The sequence below is a fragment of the Manis javanica genome, chromosome 8 (assembly GCF_040802235.1).
Source record: "Manis javanica isolate MJ-LG chromosome 8, MJ_LKY, whole genome shotgun sequence".
Classification (NCBI taxonomy): Eukaryota; Metazoa; Chordata; class Mammalia; order Pholidota; family Manidae; genus Manis; species Manis javanica.
In genome coordinates this window covers 88,760,883-88,783,381 of record NC_133163.1, presented here as the reverse complement: position 1 = coordinate 88,783,381, position 22,499 = coordinate 88,760,883, and the positions used below count along the sequence as shown (strand labels likewise).

The following is a 22,499-nucleotide window of genomic DNA, read 5'->3' as shown; positions in this document are numbered from 1 at the left end:
ATGACATTATACCAAAAGTCAAGCATAAACCCTAGTTTCAATTTCTCTGATGTAAAAACTATTCTACTTACTTGTGGGGTTTAACTTGATGTGAAGAATATAAAGGAAATTTCTGAAAACCTGTAAATAAGCACATGAGACTATATTTTACAATTTATGGTAAAGGTATAAATAGTTAATTCTTGATTTTTCAAATGCAATTATAATACAGTAATCCAAAAGTTATTCCAGGTATTGAAATAAATAGTTTTTTGAGTACTATCCTAATAATTTTTTATTTAGATTATTAGTTATTTTTGTTTAGTAAGTTAGGTAAAACTGAAAATGACTAGGACACAAAAAATTCAGTAGTAGCCTTGGGTTAAAAATTTCCCATATATCCATTAAGGTGGTAAATCCACACTTAACTGTAACATGTTCCCAAACCAATAAATATAATGTATTAACAGACTATTAAAAAATCTGGATATAATCAAGGATAAATAAGTCATTATAATGAACTATGCATGAACTTTCAGTTAAAAATATGTCTTAAAAAATTATGATCCAAAGCTTCTATTTCTACCACTGTTTTCTCCTTTAGTAATTATTCTCGTGTGAGTTTGTTTTCCTCTAGAAGAGTAACAAAAAGTCCTTTTGTATTTCATGATAGGTTTAATTAGGTATTAAAACAAATCCTTATGATATCATCTGATATGTCCAATTACATGGGTATGATGTAACAAAAACAGTTACAAACTTATATATGCATATTTACATTATATATCCAAAACTATCAAGCTAGTTAACTATCTAAGGAGATACATTATGACATGAGCTAAACAATTTTTCACTGCTTATTAGAAAGAATGCAGTCAAGCTTTTAATGGAAGTAATATACAAGTGAGGCACTTTTGAGGTCAAGAATAGAAAGCAAATGACACTACATACTGGCAACGTTCACAAAAATCTATGTATCTTTAATACAAAGGCTTTTCAACTAGATTTTTGAAAAAGTTCAAAATTAGCAACTTATGCAATTCAAGGAGCCTTCAGGAACAATGGCTAACATCAGTTTATCAAAGCTTATGAAAATTTTATAACCACCTGGCTGCTAGGCAAACAGTACCTTAATACCTTAAAGCCCTTTTTTTGGTTTATATAAATCACCTCAGGTTGTGATTTCTTTTCTTACATTTTGACTCACTGCAAAACATCTTATGGTGCTATTATTAACTTACAGACAAGTTTTTTTAAGTGCAACAATGCAAGTTTCTAGTGCTTTCCCTTATACTTAGAAATGTGATTGTGGAGGCCAAATGAAGAATGACAATATTTAGGTAAAAAGCTATCTTCTAGATAAGTAAAGTTTTCAACGTTTTATGTAGAAAAATGTTACTTAATATATTTTGGGCAAAAGTTAAACACTTATTCCAAGGTGTAACCACAAAACCTAAAGAAAACTTTAACAGAAGAAACATGCTCAAGACTCTTTAAATTGCCCATTTGGAGGAAAGCACATGCTTCCTGTCCTTTGGAGACTATATTAAAAAACATCTCTGTGACATTAATTGGGGGAGGAGGGAAGAAAAAAGAAAAGACTTACCCAAGATACCAGATGGCACTAAACACATGAGTTGAAAGTGCATTTGTATTACTTCAAAAGTTCATTTTAGGCACTGTTGAATAACCAATGAAAATAGGTAGTTTCAAGTCTTCCCCTTTAAATTTTAACCCCTGCCCCAACATTATCCCAGAGACATACACACACTCTCTGAAGTTGTCATGATGAAATACAGGTGATGTTTATTTTCTTAAAAATTCTCCCTGACTGGTGATGGGAGGAAAAATGAGAATACCATTTTGGTAATGGCTTTTGTGAGTGAAAAATAATTGGTTCTATAAATGCTTCAGCACATCTGTTAAGTTTGATTGCCAGTTCTAAATATCAATAAATATTTTAAAACAGGATATGTAAGAAAAAGTGCTTAAAATCTTTCAGTGACCAGTAAGACACATTAGGAAAAAGATTCATTTTACAGTTCCTTTGAGACATTTCTTACTCCTGGTTTTCCCTACTTGGAGGTGGCTACCATTTAAATAGCCCTTTACTGGTAGTAGTGATGAACCCTGTTAGATCCCTATTACCACCTCATGTCTCTGGTCTATAAATAATCCAGTAGGTGGTGCTGAAGTTCCACACGTCATATTCAGTAATCAAATGATTCCCGTTAAGGCAGGAGAAAAATCACTTAGGAAATACCAATTCTGAGCACAAGCCATCAGACCAAAGTCTTTCTTGTCATGCCATCTAGGTGATTTCATTTACAATATTTACTATTATGTAAGCAGTTCAATTACCCATTTGCTTATACTACCAGATTAAAAACAAAGATTTTAGAGGAAAAGTAAATGCCACATCTCTGTGCAGAAAGAGAAAATGTTCATGATTATACCTCTATGCATATTTAAGAATGAAAAATTTAAACTATCCGTTTTTACATAAGAATTCTAATTTACTCAAGAGAAAAATTTCACACAGGGATTTAGATGACATTATATTACCAGTTAGTCCTCTAGACTGAGTTCTAGACTGATTTGGAAACTGGGTGTTATCAACTATGAAGATCCGGGGTGAAATAAAAACCATTTCATTACCAGTTTTTAATGAAGAAACTTATTTAAAATTGTAAAGGAAAAAAATGGGGATGGCAAAATCTTAGCAGCAAAGTGGTTAAACAAATTGAAAATATTAATGCACAAACATTAAAATATTAAAGCATATATATTGCATATAAAATACAGTACAGAACCAGGAGTTGCACTATACTGATTAGTGCTTAACAGAAGAAATGATTAAATTTGTTCCTCCCAGAATATATACACAGTTCCACAGCATTTTCCTATATAGCCAGCAAGTTATTTTCTTCAGTTATTCACCCCTTGCTCAAACCTGAATTATAAACTCAGCACTTACAAATACGAAAATCCATTCATCACAAGGAAAACCAGTATTTCTATCTCACTAATAAAAAGTAATTTTGAAAGTTAACAGTCTATCCTAGGAAACCAAGTTTAGCTGAAAACTTCAGGGATGAAGATCATCTGGTGCAGCAGTGTTCAAATATATAAACAGTAAAAAGAAGACTTAAAACTTCTGCTACAGTCATGTTTTGGATTTAGTTCATCCAATTGATTTTTTAGTACAAAACTAGAAATAACCTCTTCTTCATAACATCTATAGTTATCAATATATTTTTCTTCTTTTCAATGTGAAATAATACTTCAAGATGACCTATATACACAATGTTGTCAGTTCAAGCTGTCATATAAATATAAATGCTTTCTTAAAAAAAAGTATTTTACAGACAGGTAGTGTTATATACACTGTTCAGTTTGATCTAGGGCAGAAGAAGAAAAGTTAACACAACCTTATGTGGGATACATAAAAAGAATGATACATAAATGACATTTTAAAACCTGCATAGAAAATGAGCTTCAAATGGTAGTGTGAATTTTAATTATCATCATTTCTGAATGTACAAGCCATTAAAAAAAGGCACACTTTTCAACTTAATCCCTCTAAGGGAATGTTCTTAAAGAACCCCCATTTTGTTAGAGTTTTAATATAACACTTAAAAAAAACATCCCACAGTACTTTAAACAATTTGTTGGAATATTTATTTATCCAACTACTTTGTAAATAAAACACCTAGTAATATGATGCTCAGCGAACGAAATAAATTTATATGTACAAGATATTTCATTCACAATGTTGGATTAAATACCTTCCTGGGATCATTTACCACACACTTTAACAAAATAATTTGCTCTTGGCCCATTTGGATAAAATGCAACTGAGAAAAATTATCATTGGTTTGTGTGATAAGAACTGAGAATTAAGCTAAAAAGTTAGTAACACGGCTGAACATATTCTGGTTTAGCAGAAAGGTAAATGGGAGATTTAAGAAAAAAAACTTTTACACCAACTATCCAGTTAGACTTTTTGCCTTGTAAAACATTTGTAAATGCAATATGATTTTTTGAAGGAGGAAACTCTGAAAGAAAACAACTTGCTGGTTGAATACCACACACACACACACAAAAAAACCAAACCCAACAACCCAAAAAACTCACTTTTTTCTATGTTTACCCAGTCTTTTTATATAAAAATAAGTGTTACATTCCCATCAAATATTAGACAATTACATCTGTGCTTTAAAAAAAAGTTGGTCACTCAAGGCTATTAAGATATTTTTAAGGATTTTCGATTACCAGAATGTACAGATACAATTCAATGTAAATTGTAGCCAAAGGCAAATGAGGATGAAAATATCAAATCATTCACATGGAATAAAAAACATTGTTAACTAGATGAGTAAAATATTCAAAATATAATGGAATGTGACAGTAGATAACATGTACATCTACTTCAGAACTAGGAAAGGGAAGAAAAAGTTTAATATGTAATAATTCGTACCTTATATTTAGTTAAATATAAACGTTTGTTATTTATACATAAAACTGCTTTCAGAAAACAACTAATAAAGGATTTAGTTGTATTTCTTTTACTTCTTAAAATTCCCAAGTGTTAACTTTTCTTAGATTGAAATAAAATGTCCCTTAGTGCACTTTTAGTTCACGTCTTTATGAATTCAAACCTTTAAAAATCCCATCACCTAAGCATAAGTATAAAAAAATGCCAAAAATTAATCCCTTTTAGTTGGATCATATTTTATGCTCACTTTTTATAGCCAATAACCAGAAGTGGTTTCCTTTTGCGAACACTCTTTAAAACCTGTAACAAAACATGCCATGCACTCAAGGGAAAAAGTCAGGCATGGTTATTAGCATCTTGAAATGCCTAAGAACTGCTGAGTTCTGCTTCCTCCACGTGTGGCCCCAATGACACCAGGCAAGATTTCATATTGCTTGCCAAAAGCCTCCATAAATTCAAGTTAGCTAATTCCTGGAAACAAAGAGTTTAAGCTCATTCTGGCACTGGATTCTTTCACCCAGCAGCTTTATGTTTCCCACCACAGCACCCACATGCCTCACCACAACGATGGCACATTCTCAAAGGGACATAGCAGCACATACATGGCACAATGAAAGACAAAGCTACCAGGGCTAACCATCGTAAGCAGAACTTGTCATCGCTAGTGTCACATGAACAGGGATCGGAAAAATCTCCCTCTGAGTCTGACATACAATGATACAACATGCTCTCTGCACAGAGCATGCAACTAACTTGATATATGCATCTTTTAATAGGGTCTGGAGCATCCTGACATTTTCCCCTGCCATTTTCTTCATGATTAAACCTTTCTTGGCAGTATATGCAGCGAGAACGTTCACCATCTTCTTTTCTTCGTTTTGACTTCTTAAATTTTAATGAGGAAGGCTGTGTTTTAAATACCACAGAGTCTTTGAGTGAACTTAACTTAGTCTCATCCCCACAAGAGTACAGATAGTCTGATTTTTTACTGTCTGGTTTAGAAAACTGAATACTGGAGTCACCATCGTCTCTCTCCAAGTCATTTTTCCACATGTCAGGATGTCTGTAGTCTGCATAGCGACGTATTAAGATATCTCTAGGGTTTATTCTAACAATCTCATCCTCATCTTGAAAGCTGACATGTCTGATTGTTTTCGAAGGAACCTAAAAAAGGAAAAGAGAAGAAAACTGCAGTAAGGACTGTGAAGGTTAATTTTATGTGTCACCTTGGCTGGCCACAGTGTCCAGTATTTGGTTCTATATTTCTCTGTATGTTTAAGTAAATATGTTTTTTGGATGAGGTTAACATTTAAACTGGTGGACTATGAGTGAAGCAGATTACCCCCCATGATGTAGGTGGACCTCATCTACTAAGCTGAAGGTCTTAACAGTACTGACTGACCATGCTTGAGCAAGAAGGAGTTCTGAGAGCAGACTGCCTTTGGATATAGACTGAAACTCTTCCTTGGGCCTCCAATCTGACAGCCTAACCTGAAGATTTTGGATATGTGCCTACATTATCATGTGGGCCAATTCCTCATATCTCTCTAGCAGTATAAATACACATCTTCTTGGTTCTGTTTCTTTGGAGAACCCCAACTCATGCAGATTTTAGTACCAAAAGGTGGGGTTTTGCTATAACAAATACCTAAAAATGTGGAAATGCCTTTGGAACTTGATAATGGGTAGGTGCTAAAAGAGTTTTGAGGTGACTGTTAAAAAAAGCCTAGGTAGCCTTTTAGAGACTATTGGTACAAATATGGACATTAAAGGTCCTTGTGTTAAGGGATCAGATGGAAATGAGGAACTTATTATCAGACACTGGAGGTAAGGAGGTCCTTGTTATAAAGTGGCCAAGAATGTGGATGAATTGTATTCTAGTGTTTTGTAGAAAGGAAATCTTGTGAGTGATGGATTTGGATACTTAGTAGAGATTTCTAAGCTAAGTGTTGAAGGTGTCAGTTGGTTTCTCCTGATGCTTTAGTAAAATGTGAAAGGAAGGAGATAAATTGAAGTACTAATTTTTTGGCAAAAAGGAACCAAAACCTGAAGAGTTGGAAAAATCTTGACCAATGTGTTTTTACAAAAATTGAGAAAGCATGTTCTGGAGAGAATACCAAAGGTTTGCTTGGACAACATATGGTAGAAGATGGGCGTGACTCATGGATCCAATCAACCATCCCAGCTGAAAGGACTACCATGCTGGACTGAAAGACATAGCTGGGGATGAAGAGGAAGGCCACTGGACTTCTAGGATTTACAGGATTTTACATGTACTATTCTTTAAGAAAAGGGGAGAAAGACCCGAAAGGTGGGGCTCTCTTCTCCTCAGTTCCACAGAGCAGGACTGCTTCCTTATTTTCAGTGGACCAGGAAACCTAGGGTCTCAAGAATGAGTTTACCACCCATGGCTCCTAAGGGGGCAGGGACTACCAATCTGAACCCAGAGGACAGGAACATTTAGCCAAAGAGAAGGATTACTCTCAAGCCTTAAAATCTAATGGAATTTGCTATGCTAGTTTTTGGACTTGCTTGGGACCCATGACTGCCTTCTCCTTCTGACTTCTCCTTTTTTGGAATGGGAATATCTACTCTATGCCTTTCCCACCACTGTATTTTGGAAGCTGGTAATTTGTCTTGTTTCACAAGTTCCCAGGTGGAGAGGAATTTTACCTCAGGATGAGTATTACTTTGAATTTTACCCACACTTGACTTAGATACTATTTACATCTGGGACTTAGAACTGATGCTAGAATGGGTCAAGACTTTGGGCCTGTTGTGATAGGGTTAATATATCTTGCATGTCAGAAGGGCATGAATTTGGGGACCCGAGGGTAAAATAGTAAGGGCTGAACTGTGTGTCCCCTCAAAATTTACATGTTGAGGCCCCAATCCCCAGTACCTCAGAATGTGACTACATTTAGAGATGGTGCCTTTAAAAAGGTGATTAAATTAAAACAAGGTCCTTAGGATAGGGCTTAATTCAAGTTGACTGGTGTCCTCATAATAAGAGGAAATTTGAACATACACAGACAGACACCAGAGAGGTGGGTACACAAAGGAAAAGCCATGTGAGAACACAGCCAAAAGGTGGCCATTTGCAACCCAAGCTGAGGAGCCTCAGAAAAAACCAAGTGTGCCAATACTTTGATCTTGGACTTGCAGTTTCTAGAACTGTGAGAAAATAAATTTTTGTTCAAGCCATAGCCTGTGGCATTTAGTATGACAGCCCTAGCAAATGAGTACAAAGACAATCATGTTTATAGCTTGGCTACATGAAAGTCTCTGAAACTTACTTAAAACAACCCGCTATTCTCAGCATATAAATACTCTCTCTAACCCTTCTGGGTATATTGTCAACTTGAGGCCAGGGAGCAAAGTAAACATCTGGGATAAATCAAATGGGCTATAAATAAAAGTGACCCTTTTCTTCACCCATACAAACGGGCTCCTAGTAGTCACATTTCTATCCTGGACACAGTGACTAGTCTACAAGTCTATCAGTCTACAACCTAGATATACATGGCCCAGGTTGAAACAAACTTCTATTCCCCATATATTTGGAATTGGGGTAAACAAATTTCAAATCTGGGCTAAAGGTAGAGTGATGGATGTAGCCCATTAAATTAACAATATATAATTTCTGTTGGTTCTAATCTGGTGATAAATGCACTCCCCCCAGACTCAAACCAGAAATATGTATGGAATTTAACAGTGTTTATAAAGCAAATTTACACAATAAAAATTCTCTGGTATAATGCAACTATATGCAGTATTAGAGGGACCGGAAAATTTCACACATGTTAATTAGTTATGTTTCATATAAGAAGATAAACTAAGCTTACTTACCCTATTTTGGGACTTCAGGCTTCCACATTCCTTGGATATTTGCCGCTGTACATATTCTATAGTTCTGTCCTGGATGTCTAGGCTTGGATGACTGAATGTTACCTAAAATATAAAAATTTCTACTTAAGTGACAGAAGAATGCATATCTTATTTTTAATAAAACTATATACAGTGTATATTCTAAAACTTCATAACCTATTAATAGTGAAGTTTTTCAAAATGGTTTCAATAAAAAGCATTATTTGGGTCATCTTATTTATTATTTAAACTCAGGTCTTTCCCTATACATTTAAAACTTAAAAAGTAATAGGGACTTCTGGTTTCTGGTTTTGCCTGTAAGGAGCTTAGAAGTTGTCACTTTGTCCTAACAAGTAAAAGGCTGAATAGAGGGGGAAAAAATCAACAACTCTCTTATCTGTAAGAGTGAGAAGAACACAGAGTCAACTACTGTCTCCAAGATTACAGAGGCAGACAGGAAAGAAAGGGAGTCACACAGCTTACCAGAGCAGAGATTTAGGAGAAGTCACCGTGGAAACCAGTGCTGGGGTAGGAAAACCTGAACTGTAATTGACAAATTGCTGGGGGCTCAGTGTGAACAACTCTGAGAGAGAAGAACACCAGGGGGACCCCATCATAGAGAAGCTCCCAAACTTTTATGAGTTCATCTCTAGGAGTTCAACCAGATTCCCACAGTAAATGGAAAACCCCTATATATATATATCCAACAGGGGGAAAGGATAAGGAATTCTTTGAAATATGCCAGAACATTCTGTTCTTAACAAGGCTTGCCCTCAGGAGAAGCTAGTTAACCAGAGCATAATCTGTTGCAGGGTATTTAACAGAGCCTATTTGACCCGGTGGGAGGGAAGTACCCAAGTCTGGTCATCTCTAACTGTCTGACAAGCCTAAGAGGGGAGAAGAAACTGAGAAATACTTGTTCAAGTTCACAGTCCAGAAGCAGAGGCTCCAATTGAAACTCTGATACCTAGTCAAAAGACTATAGAATACTTCCTTTCCCCACACACCTTACCACTGCATTACTACAAACCTACAGTTCTTTTTTACCTAGTACATCATTTTACCTAGTATCAAGAAAGTAATTACAAAACATACCAAAAAGCAAAAACACAATTTGAAGAGACAGAACAAGCATCAGAACCAGACATGGTAACAATATTGGAATTAGCAGATTGTGAATTTGAGACAGCTATGATTAATATGCTAAGAGCTGTAATGGACAAAACAGACAGCATACAAGTACAAGCAATGCAAATGACAGAAATCCTAACAAACAAACACATGCTATAGCTCAAAAACACTAAGAGAAATGAAGAATGTGTTTGATGAGCTAGTTAGCAGGCTGGACACAGGCAGAGGAAAGAATCCCTGAGCTTGAGGACATTGCAACAGAAACCTCCAAAACTGAAAGCAAAGGGAATGAAGACTGAAAGAACACAGAACAGAATACTCAAGAACTGTGGGCCAACTATGAAAGGCATAACATACATAAAACAGGAATACCAGAAGAAAAAAAGAGTGAAAGGGTCAGAAGAAATACGTGAAATAATAATGACTAAGAGTTAACCCAAATTTATGTCAGACACCAAACCTCAGATCCAGGAAGCTCTGAGAACACCAATCAGAATAAATGCTAAAAAAAAATCCTACATTTAGCACAGCATTTTCAAATTACAAAAAGTCAAATATAAAGAAAAATCCTGAATGACACCAGAAAAAAAAATTCTTTACTTATAGAGGAGCCAAGATGAAAATTACATTTTATTTTCCCCTCAGAAATCATGGAAGCAGAAGAGAGTACAATGAAATATTTAAATGCAGTGAGAGAAAGAGCCCACCAACCTAGAATCTGGTACCCTTTGAAATTATCCTTCAAAAGTGAAGGAGAAATGAAAACATTCTTGAGCAAGTAAAAAGAGAAGTATAACTGATATGCTAAAAAGGAGAGAAAATGGAATCACATTAAATGATCAATTAGAACTGTGAAAGACAGTACAAGAGAGGAAGACAAAAACATAAACAAAGAACAAGAGCAACAGATAGAAAACTGTGTAACATATATGGTAGGTATTAATCCACCTATATCAGGAATCACCTTGAACATTAATGGCCTAAATGCACCAATTAAAAGACAAGAAATTGTCAGACTGAATAAAAAAAAAAAGACCAATTTTATGTGTTGTCTACAAGAAACATACTGTTAACTATAAAGACACATACAGAATAGGAGTAAATGGATGGAGCATACTATATACCATGCTAATACTAATCAAAAGAAAGCAGGAGTAGCTATTATTGATTTCAGACAGAGAAGACTTCAAAGCAAGAAGTTATCAGTGATAAAGAAGGGCGTTACATAAAATGGAGGGCTTAATTCTTTAAGACATAAAGCCCCGTAATGCATTTGTGCTTGACAACAGACCATCAAATTCCATGAGACAAAAACTGATAGAACTGCAAGGAGAAATAGATGTACCCACTGTCATAGCTGGGGATGTCAACATCCCTCTATCAGAAATGGAAAGATCCACCAGGGAGAAAAATCAGTAATGACAGAGTTGAATTCAACAACATCATCAATCAAGTGCATGGACATAATTAATATCTATAGACTATTTCATCCCACAATTACAGAATACACATTTTTTCAAGCTCATATGGAACATTTACCAAGACATATCACATTTCTGAGGCATAGAACAGACTTCAACAAATTTAATAGAATAGAAATAATACAATGTTTGCTCTCAGACTACAAAATCAGTAATAGAAGAATAACTGGAAAATCCTCAAATATCTGGAGATTAAGCAACACATTTCTTTGCAATATTCTCAATAAAAATTAAAAGTATTTTGAACTAAATGGAAATTAAAATGCAACTTGTCAATATCTGTGGGATATGGTGAAAGTAGTGAACAGAAAGAAATTTATAGTCCTGAATACATGTATTAGAAAAGAGAGATCTAAAATCAATAAAGTTTCCACCTCAGGAAACTAGAAAGAGATTAAATCCAGAGCAAGGAGAAGAAGAGAAATAATAGAAGAATTAGAGTAGAAATCAATGAAATTGAACACTGGAAGTCAATAGAGAATATTAATGAAACCAAAAGCTGGTTCACTGAAAAAAACTGGTTCATCAGCAAAACTGGCAAGTCAAGGTAAGAAAAAAAGAGAGGACACAAATTACTAATATCAGAAATGAAAGAGGGGACCATCAGTATAGATTCTTTGGATATTAAAAGGATAACAAAAATATTATCAACAACTGTATACCAACAAATTTGCTAAACTAGATGGAATGGATCAATTCCTTTAATGGTACATATTTTATGATTCCAACTATATGACATTCTGTAAAGGCAAAACTAGGGAGACAGTAAGATCAGTGGTTGCTAAAGGTTTGTGTTTTGGGGGTGGGAGGTGGTGAGGATAAATAGGCAGAGCACAGAGTTTTTAGGGCAGTGAAAAAACTATGACACTATAATGATGGATACATGTCATTATATATTTGTCCAAATCCACAGAATGCACAATACCAAAAGTGAACAATAATGTAAACTATGGACTTTGGGTGATTATGATGTGCCAATGTAGGTTCACCATCTGCAACAGATGTACCAACCTGGTGGTATTTTTCCACTTTTTGTCCATGTATTAATTTATAAACACACATACAAGTGTGTTTATATGCAAAACTTTAAAAAATGTAGTGCATTCTTATACTTGATACATTTTGGACACCTTTTTTATGTTTATACATACAGCTTTATCTTATTCTTTTAACAGAAGCTTTACACTGAAGGATGAATTTTAACTACTCTGATTGATGTATGCATAAGCTTTTCTCTGCCTTTTGCTGTTATAAACAATACTGCAACAAATTTCAATACACATATTGAACTATATTTGTAACACAAATTCCTAAAAGTAGAATCATTAGATTAAAAAGTTTGTATACTTCAATTCAAAAAGGAATTTAAATGGTTATGTCTAACTTGAAACAGCTACTTAGTATCTTAAACAGAGAAGGAAGTTCAATAAAAGTAGTTAAGAGCTGAAGAGGCTATTGCATTCCTGGTCTGTTTCCTAGAGTTTTGAAATTTTACTTCCATTAGCACATTAATCATGTAATAGAAACATGAAGAGAAACAGAAGCACTCCAATTTTAGTTGTACTACAGGACTGAAATATTGATGTGGGATGAAAAGACTGCTGGATTATGGAGTTTATTTTTGCTAACCTGTATCTATTATCCATTCTATGTCCATCTACTTATACCTAGTGTGGAAAATTATGACCTAATACTTGCCACTCAGTTTTCCTTTCAGTTTCAATAGTCAACTGTATTTGATTTCCTAATATATACATAGTATCAGACACTATAAAAAGCACAATTAAGTAGAAAAATGGTTCTTATCCTGAGGAAGGATGATAAAGCATAAACTAGCAAGGTTATGTTAACTATAACTTAAGGTGGAATATTTAACAATTTAGGAATTAATAGAGAAAGAAATCACTATGGTTGAAATGGTCTGGAAGGCATCATGAAGGAAATGGGACTTGCAGTAAACACAGAATCAAGGAATTTAGATGATTATGGACAAGCACTCAGTCCTATTTTTAAAAAAAAACAGATGGAAGAGAATTATAGAAAAAGTAGAGGAAAATTTTCCTTTATTTCCAAATTCCTCAATAAATGTATTTCTTATAATAAATACAATGACTGCAAGTTTTACATTAAATATACATTCCTGAGATTTATTTTAAAAAGTAAAAATGTCCACTTTTTTCACTCATTACTCTAATTTCACTCTCAGAAAAAAAGTCAAAACAACCACCAAAATAATACATACTTTAAAACTGAGTTAAAGTGACCACCAACCTGCTCAAAGCAATTAAAAGATTCAATGCAGTCCCTATCAAAATACCAAAAGTATTAATTCTTCAAAATTCATATGGAACCCAAAACACTCTGAATGTCCAAAGCAATCCCGAGAAAGAACAAAGCTGGGGGGATTACACTCCCTGACTTCAAGCTCTACTACAAAGCCACAGTAATCAAAGCAATTTGTTACTGGCACAAGAACAGACCCATAGATCAATTGAACAGAATAGAGAACCCAGATCTAAACCCACACATATATGGCCAATTAATATATGATAAAGGAGCCATGAATATACAATGGGGAAAAGACAGCTTCTTCAACAGCTGATGTTGGGACAACTGAACAGCTACATGTAAGAGAATGAAACTGGATCACTGTCTAACTCCATACACAAAAGTAAACTCGAAATGGATCAAAGTCCTGAATATAAGTCATGAAACCATAAAAATCTTAGGAGAAAACATAGGCAAAAATCTCTTGAATGTAAACACGAGCAACTTTTTCCTAAACACATCTCCTCGGGCAAGGGAAACAAAATCAAAAGTGAACAAGTGGGACTACATCAAACTAAAAAGCATCTATACAGCAAAGGACACCATTAGCAGAACAAAAGGGCAGTATGGGAGAATATATTTGTAAACAACTCATCTGATAAGGGTTAACACCCAAAAATATAAAGAATCCACATGTCTCAACACCCAAAAAGCAAATAACCCGATCCAAAAATGGGCAAAGGACCTTAACAGACACTTCTCCAAAGAAATTCAGATGACCAACAGGCACATAAGAAGATTCTCAGCATTGCTAATCATCAGGAAAATGCAAATTAAAAGCACAATGAGATATCACCTCATACCAGTTAGAATGATCACTATCCAAAAGACAAGAAATAAAGAATGCTGGCAAGGGTGCAGAGAAACAGGAACTCTTCTACACTGGTGGTGGGAGTGCACATTGTGGAAAGCAGTATGGAGGTTCCTCAAAAAACTAAAAATAGAAATACCATTTGGCCCAGTAATTTCACTCCTAGGAATTTACCTGAAAAAAATGAAATCCCTGATTCAAAAAGATATATGCACCCCTATGTTTATCACTGTACTGTTTGCAATAGCCAAGATATGGAAGCAACTTAAGTGTCTATAGATAGATGAATAGATAAAAGAAGATGTGGTATGTATACACAATGTTATATTAACCATAAAAAGAAATGAAATCCTGCCATTTGCAACAACATGGATGGATCTAGAGTGTATTATGTTCAGTGAAATAAGCCAGTGGAGAAATACAAATACCACATAATCTCACTTATTTGTGGAATATAAAAACGAAGCAAAACAGAACTAAACAGCATTAGACTCGTAGACACTGAAAAGAGACTAGTGGTTACCAAGGGGGAGGGAGATGAGTGGGGCAGGGAGGAGAGGGAAGGGGACTGCTGAACCACTGTGGTGTACATTTGATATAAAAAAAAGTTATGCTAGCTTCATAAAGTAAAAAAAAAAAAACTGAGTTAATAGAGCTTGAAATATTTATCCTCTCACACAATCTCCATGTGAAAAGGCAAATGGATAATGCTGACCTTTAACACTTAATAAACATAGATGTTACAAGACAGAGGAGTTCCATTAATTATTGTTCTTTAATAGCTTGAGAATGTGATGCTATCACTATAGATTTTTATAAGAATTTATTAGAGGAAAAAGCTATGGGAAATGATTCTTTGAAGTTGGTCACAAATGAAATCTTAAAAGGATTCCGTCTATAATGGCAACAAAACCTGAATGGCAGAAAGAAGTCTTACACAAGACATATATGACAACTTTTCATGAAGAAAATGCAAAGCTTTATTGAGATATGGAAGAGCTAAATAGAAGAGTATATCACATTCAAGGATAAGGCTAAATTCTCCCCCAAACTAATATAAATCACTGACAATGTCAAATTTAAGCATGGCTGGAAGAAACAAGTTCATTTTAGATGACAGTTCTCCATGGGTCTCATTTCTACAGATGCAGGGAGCAAAGGCACTGTCTCCCTTTGTTTCAGACTATCTTTTCAAAGATGTGTGTATAGTGAAACCCATGCAAGATAAAGTGTCTTCCCTTTGAAGTTAGGTTTGTTTAGTATCCAGTGTAACAAAGAAACTTTCCCCCTCATTGATAAAAGTCAAGCAGTCTTATTGATTATTATGAAAGACTGAGTTCCCTAAACTCAGGGCTCTAATTCAGTGATGCAAACCCAGGGGGTGCAATATTCACCTGAGCAGCTCAGCTTTGCTCCCATGGGATTTGGGAAGTAAAGGGAGCCAGCATGAATATGGAGCTCATGCTACTTTATTGTGCTGTAACAAAGTCCTTTGTCTCTGACCCAGCAGTCTCATGTTTTCTGACGATATCCATAAACTAGTAGAGTCTTCATATTTCTTGACATCAAGGAAGGAGTCTGGTTCTTTTGGTAAAGCTGTTCCTCTGTAGAGAAGGGTCCATCAAGCTATTTCCATTGAATGCAATTAAACATTCAAAGCATGTAAGTACTTTGTTGAGCATATACTCACAAAGCTAACTTTTGGCAATGACCTACTATCTCATGAAGATCTATTTTAGGTAGACAATGTACTAAACAAGCTACTACTAGCAATACAGTCCACATGATGGCTTAAGTAAATTTTACATTCTGATTTTTACACATCATTTTCATAAACTTGATTATTTTAGTGTATGAATGATGATGCCCATATTAATATTCTGACAAATTAAGTTTTCTTATCTGCAGGTGAGGTCTAAATTCTGTACTATGGAGATTCACTCTGGGGAGGCCTTTTGAGTGACATTCAAATGAACAACTTATACACAATGTTAATGGTACTGTGCTAAATGCAAGTGTATATTATTCCTTTTAAGAAACTTCTGTAGTATTTAGTAAATGTATAGCTAATGTCTATTGCAGTTTTAAAAGGGAAAATCTATTCTTTTCCTATTTCTAACAAACTGAGAAGTTCACTTATTTTAACATCAGCAGATGCGTGATTAAGCATCTGATCTTATATCATAACCCTTGTTTCTCTGTCACATCAATCTTGGAGTTCAGGAAGTCAATTATAAAGAAGCTGAAATTCAGACTGAAAAAGTCTGGCTCTAGAAGCCATGTTCAAAGTCCCCATGTTAAGCTGCCTTCCAAATGTTCACTTCCCTCTGTGTAGTTACCTAGCGCTACTTTGTGCTTTTCTACGTGGTGTCTATGTTCTTCAACCGTCCCACCACTACTATCATTGCCATTTTGGGAGAAGAGTTCAGTTATTTTCCTTCCCATCACTAGATTTAAGTTTATAGTTCCCTCATCCAAAGAAGTTAGGCCCAATAAATTCCAAGGGTCTGGGATGATGAATATTAGTCTATTATAACTTTGCGTTACATTCACCAGGTTTTTTTCTCCCTGCTCAACTGTATGAATCAGTGACCTAGTTCACAATGTGTGTACCTCAGCACTCAAGATGTTGGAACATATTTTGTATTTAAAAGCACTAAACTGGGTATATATGGACTTAACTGTCTTGTTTCCTAGGATGCCTAGATGGTTATAAGCAAATAAGACTCCAGGTGGATTGTTCTGATAGCCCAAATCTCTGGAGAAGGTCTGCAGATTATTTCCAGCCTCTATTTTTGCTATTATTTTGCTCAAAATAAAACTGGCTTACGATTACTTTTTTACTTCTTGTACCAATATTTTAATATGATTTTTCTTACACTTCTTATAAAATTTCATAAGCCTAGACAAAAAACATGTATAAACTATAGGTAATTTTTATTGTAAATACGAAGCACTGTGTCAGAGTGGTTGTTGTGAGGATTAAAATGAGTTACAGAAGTGCTTTAAATAGTACCCAGCACACAGTAGGCACCAGCTATTATAAAGATTAACAAGTCATAATGATCAGATTGAATGAAAATAAAGCTGCCTATTTACTATAAAGGGATATATTTTAATCTGATCTAGAATAACAAGGAAGAGGAGGAGGAGGAAGGCAAGAGGAAGAAGGAAAAAATGTATTTACTATTTCTAAAAACATTAGAATTCTAATAATTCAACAATGACTAACCTAGGACTCTGTTCAGGTACCTAATGATACTATACATGAATTTCTTTGCTGATTAAAAACCAAAGATATTGTCTGTGCTTAAATGAAATACTGGAGTTAGAAGCACTTAGCAAAGCACCAAAGGACTACAAAATCTCATTCAAATTTTAACATTCTTGATTTCCTAATAAGACAACTACAGAGGTGGAATAACACTTTAACAACTGAAAGTAACTAAGTATTACAATGAGAGTCGTCTCCCTAAGTAAAAGCAAAATGATTCTCAGACATTTGAGTGTTGCTTTCTGTAGCTTTTGGTAATGTTTTTATTTTCTGTAGAAATTAATGAAAAACACTAGGCAGGAATACTAACAGGTTTCATTATGCCACTTCACATACTATTTTCTTCTATAACATGACATTAGAGGGGGAAAAAATGTCAATAATAGCAGTATAAATTATAGCTCTAATGTACCAGGCAAACAGAGACACTCAATGTGTTTGACAGAATAACAAATTAAGACAATCAAACACTATTGAAGAAAGAAGAGTTTATCTTTTGAGAAGAGAAAAAAAAAAGAAAACCTAAGTATTTGCAAAATGGCCAACATGAAAAGAAAGTAGGGGCTATAAAATCTGCTGTAAGTAAGAAAAGCAGAACTTCAGATAAGTAAATAATTAAAAACTACATGATCACAAGCAACACGTAGCATAATCATCCAAAAAGATTTAAATAATAGGATCCATGCTGTTATGACTTGCTCAGAACAATTTTGCTTGAGTGACCCACATTTCTGACAGGATTAAGAAATTATCATTCTTTAATTACTCTGGCTATGGAACTTCCCCTTTCTTTCGAACTGGGATAATAAGCCTTTAAGTCATTAAAACTTACTAGTATTTTACCTATATTTTAATGAGTCCATAAATCACTAAGATCATAAATAAGGTAAAAGGTTATGATCGCTTAATTTACTCAGAAGAAAATAGCTTACAGTGCTATCTCTGGAATTAAAGTTTGTTCTTCAACCAGTTCAACACAACAAACCACCAGTCAGACAAATTACCAATTAGCATGTCCCTTCTCCCGACAAAATGGTACATGTGTTCATGTGTATACTGTGTGCATCCACGTGGGTGCACACACACCTTCTGAGAGTTGGCCAACTACTGGTCCTAATCTGAGGGAAGGGATGAAATATCAAATATTCTGATCTGATCTGCTGTTGGTTTTCTTCAGCTCTCCACTTGAGGAAAACTCAGAATTGTCATTCTTTTCAAGGAACTCTATGAAGAAGTAAGAGGTCAAATTCAATGTTAGTTTGATTTTATGGCTTGTTTTACATGAACAAACAACAGCAACAAAAACAAAAGGTAGTTAAGTATTTGCCCAGGCCCACCTTGGGATGCATTTATTCCTTTGTTTTTCAGACTACTTCAAATCATTGTAATGTTTAGAAAAGTTCCTTTTTTTCATTTCATTGTTCTTTGCTTTATCATTTATCCCTCTCATCTCTCCGCTTTTTAAGATTTTTGTTCTTTCAAAGGATTGTTTTGCTGTTCTCCTTTATGCAGCCTTTCCTTTAATTTTCCTGGTTTTAATTTCCTAACCCAAACAAGTTTGGGACTTTTGTCTTTATTCTTCACTGCTTAAGAAGTATTTACCATAATTTCATCCCCAATTTGATTTCTGGTTCAAATTTTGTTTTAAAACTTTCATTTTAATTACTTTTTAATTAAAGTATGCTCTGCTTTACTTTTTACTGACGTTACTATCTGATTTATACTAGCTATAAGGACAAGTTATATCTTTTAGGGCCACTAAATAATCATGACAGCTTATTTAACCATAGCACACATTATTCAGAATATACGAGGCTACATGTACTAAAATTAAAACGACACCAACACAGTCTTTGGATATTAGGCAAGGCTTCCTCTATGCTCTCTAACAGGACCAGGAAGTGGAAGTGTTGTACTGGTGGTGACAAAGGTCACCAGTCTTCCCCAGTCTTGTCCATCTCAGACAATGGCAATATGAGCCCCCGACTGCGTGGACCTCAAACTCAGAAGGCATCACAGACTCCTCCCTTCCCTTATATTCTGTATCTTACCTATTATCTAGTCACTGGCTTTTCCTCCAGAATTTATCCCATATCCAGCTATTTCTTATCATTTCTGTCTAGTCCAAATCACCAGTACCTTTCACCTAGCTGAAAACAATAGCCTTCTAAATTGGTTTAATTCCACTCTCAACCATACTCTTCTCCATGTAGCAGCCATAATAATGTATTAAAAAGGAAACTGAGACCTTCAGTGAAGATTAAAAGCTTCCCAACTCTTTTCCTTTGAAATCAGAATAAAATTCCAACTCCTCCCAATAGTCTACCCTATTCAAGCTCTAGCAAGTTCCCTGTAATTTGTAGTACTATCACCTTCACTCACTAAATTGCAGCTACACTGGCCTTCCTGTTTCTCTAAAATACCAAGCTGCTCCTTGCAGTATTTCCCCTGCCAGATTTCCATAGGGCTGTTCTGTTTTGAAACATCATTAATTTCTCCTTATAAATACCTCCTCAGAAGCTTTTCCCAATAATCTTACATATTTGCGTAAGTCCCCTCTGTAAGCCTACTACTTTATTTCCCATTACTTTGTTTCAAAGCCTTATTACTATCTGAAATCTTATTGGTTTAACTCATTTATTATCTACCCACCTCAAGAGCATTTATGTCCTTCATGAGGTTAGGGCGCACATACTTCTTATTCACAGCTCTTCTCAGGGCTTAGAAAAGGGCCATACATACAGTAGGTGCTCTAATCACATGCCTGTATATCACATACATATCAATGTATGTATGAATTAATGATCTTCCTGAACCCCTAAAAAACACTGTAAGAGTAAGTTTTGTTATTACTGCCATTGATATGAGGGAACAGGAAGACAGAGAGCATTAACAGTTTTGTAATTGTAAGTTAAAAAGCTAGGATCTAAAACTAGATCTGCCTGTGCCTAAAAATTCCAAGATCTTACCCATGTACTCAAGCAGGTATTTCAATCCAGGGAATAATATTTTCCAAATACCTAATTTGGTTTTATTAAGCAAGCAGACTTTAAAGAAAAATGACAGAATTACAAGTTTATACAGGAATGTAAAACTGACAGCTCCAATTCATACAAAGCAGAAACATCTCCTTACTCAAAGGTTGTCATTATTAGCCATGCAACTCTCCTTCCAACCCACCATAAATACAATTAAACCAGGATGTGGCACCTGACACAAGGGCAAGCCATATAAGTTGTTAACATAGCCTAGAACAAGAGCTCTGTGCAAAACTGGCAATGCTGGCTGGACTGTGCATCACTGTATCTCCTCTATGTCTAATCTGCGCATCCTATAATCTTGGAATGGAGAGCTATATGTACTAAATAAACCTTCCCTAAGCTGAGACAATTGACTTCCTTCCTTTAAGAAGATGGTTTAGAGACTATAGGGATCTAGGCTGGAATGTCACGTAGACTAAAGGGCTGAGCCTGATATTCTGATAGTCACAGTAGAGTACAAACCAATGAGGCAACCAAGAACCTAGACAACAGAGAAAAAGAATGAAGCAGGTACATAAAGAAAAACAGATAAAATAATCATGTGGGATATGAGTGAGTAGAGCAGGAGGGAGGAGAGAAAGTGGAGAAAGAAAGAAGCTACCTAGTGCCTTCCCAGGTCTCAAAAGTCCTAGCCATTTTTATTCTTAAAATGAATTCTGAGGAAGGCCTCTGAGTGATTAAAATAAAGTTCCGTAGTCAAACTCGTTTGAATTGATTTTTTAACTGCAGCCAAATGACCCTAAATGAATCAAGTTCCCAATATTGGATGATAACAAGACTAGGAATAAACTGAAATACCCTTTGCTTCCAAGGAGACAGTATTAGCATTTATTCATTTATTCTTTCATTCAAAAAATGTTTACTGGGTGCTCACTGTATTTCAGGAACTTCTAGGTTCCTGAACATATCAATAAACAAAGTACAAGTAGGAGACAAATGAAATATATGGTCAGGAAGTGATGTGTGATGAAAAAAATAAAACAGAGTAAGTATAAAATTTTGGAGGGGATGCTATTTTATTTAGTGCTCAGGGAAGGTGTCACAAAAGAGTGAGAAGCAAGCTCTCTGAAGATCTATTTGGGTGAAGAGTGTTCCAGATAAGAGTGAAGAGCAAATGCAAAGCCTCTGAAGCACAGATACCCTTAATATTATTTAAAACATAAAAAGTCAAGGTGTTGAGGATACTATGAGTGAGAAAGAATAATAGTAAATAAAATGGAGAAGATAGGAATAAAATCACATACAGCTTTGTAAAAACTCTGAATAATTGTTATTCTAAATGAGATGATTAATTCTGGGAAGGTTTGAGCAAGCTTAATTTGTATCTTTAAAGGATCTCTTTGCCTACTGTGTCAACAGAATGTTGGGTTGGGTGAGGAAGGGTAAGAGTGGAAGTAGGGAAATCAGAAGACTATAAGGAAATGATGGAAGTCTGAACAAGAAATACAGTTTATAGAGTTTAAAGGTTTGCTGACTGATTAGATACATAGGGTGCAAGATTAAGGAAGGAATAAGTCAGGATGGCTTCAAGTTTCTGCACTGAGCAAATGTATAAATGATGTAACATTTACTGAGATGGAAAATACTGGCATTATAATTAGTTAGGTTGGAAGGAAACCAAGAGATATCCTAACTGAAGTTCCAATTTTGGGGGCACCTGGGAGGTTATATGACTATTTGCTGCTAGCCTGGTCCTTGCAGTAAGCCCCAACCAACTGACATACCCTGATAATATCTTGCAGTCTTAATTAATCAGATCCAATAGCAGGGAATCCTTCACAATCTGTGTCTAACTTGAGTATTTCAAACAATATTTATTTGCTATGGTATGGCTGTATTAAGAGTTGCTGGAAGAAAATTTCCAGATGATTTAGAAGGTTTTTTACTTTCCCTATTTACGTGCCATCCCATTCAAATCTTTATGATAAAAATAGCAGTTAAATTTTAGGCTCACCTAAGAATGTTGGGGGCCATACTGCTAAACTAATCAAGCTTGAATTCATTAATGTTCTGTTTCCATAGTAAACCTCTAGTTCTACCTGAACTTCACCTCAGCCTGGAAGGATAAAGTAGTTATACCTTTTATCCT

The 22,499-nt window shown here is 35.0% G+C and overlaps 1 protein-coding gene across 2 annotated transcripts in view; it reads right to left on the bottom strand.

The window, feature by feature from the left end:
• Positions 1–634: 634 nt before the first annotated feature.
• SPRED1 (sprouty related EVH1 domain containing 1) overlaps positions 635–22,499 on the bottom strand; it is a 138,261-nt gene continuing 116,396 nt past the window's right edge. For both annotated transcript variants that reach the window (XM_073211599.1, XM_017660204.3), the window contains 2 exons: positions 8,327–8,428; positions 635–5,641 (listed from right to left, as the gene is read on the bottom strand). In XM_073211599.1, the coding sequence (XP_073067700.1) occupies positions 4,991–5,641; positions 8,327–8,428 (753 nt within the window). In that variant the 3' untranslated portion in view covers positions 635–4,990. The remainder of the gene's footprint in view (positions 5,642–8,326; positions 8,429–22,499) is intronic.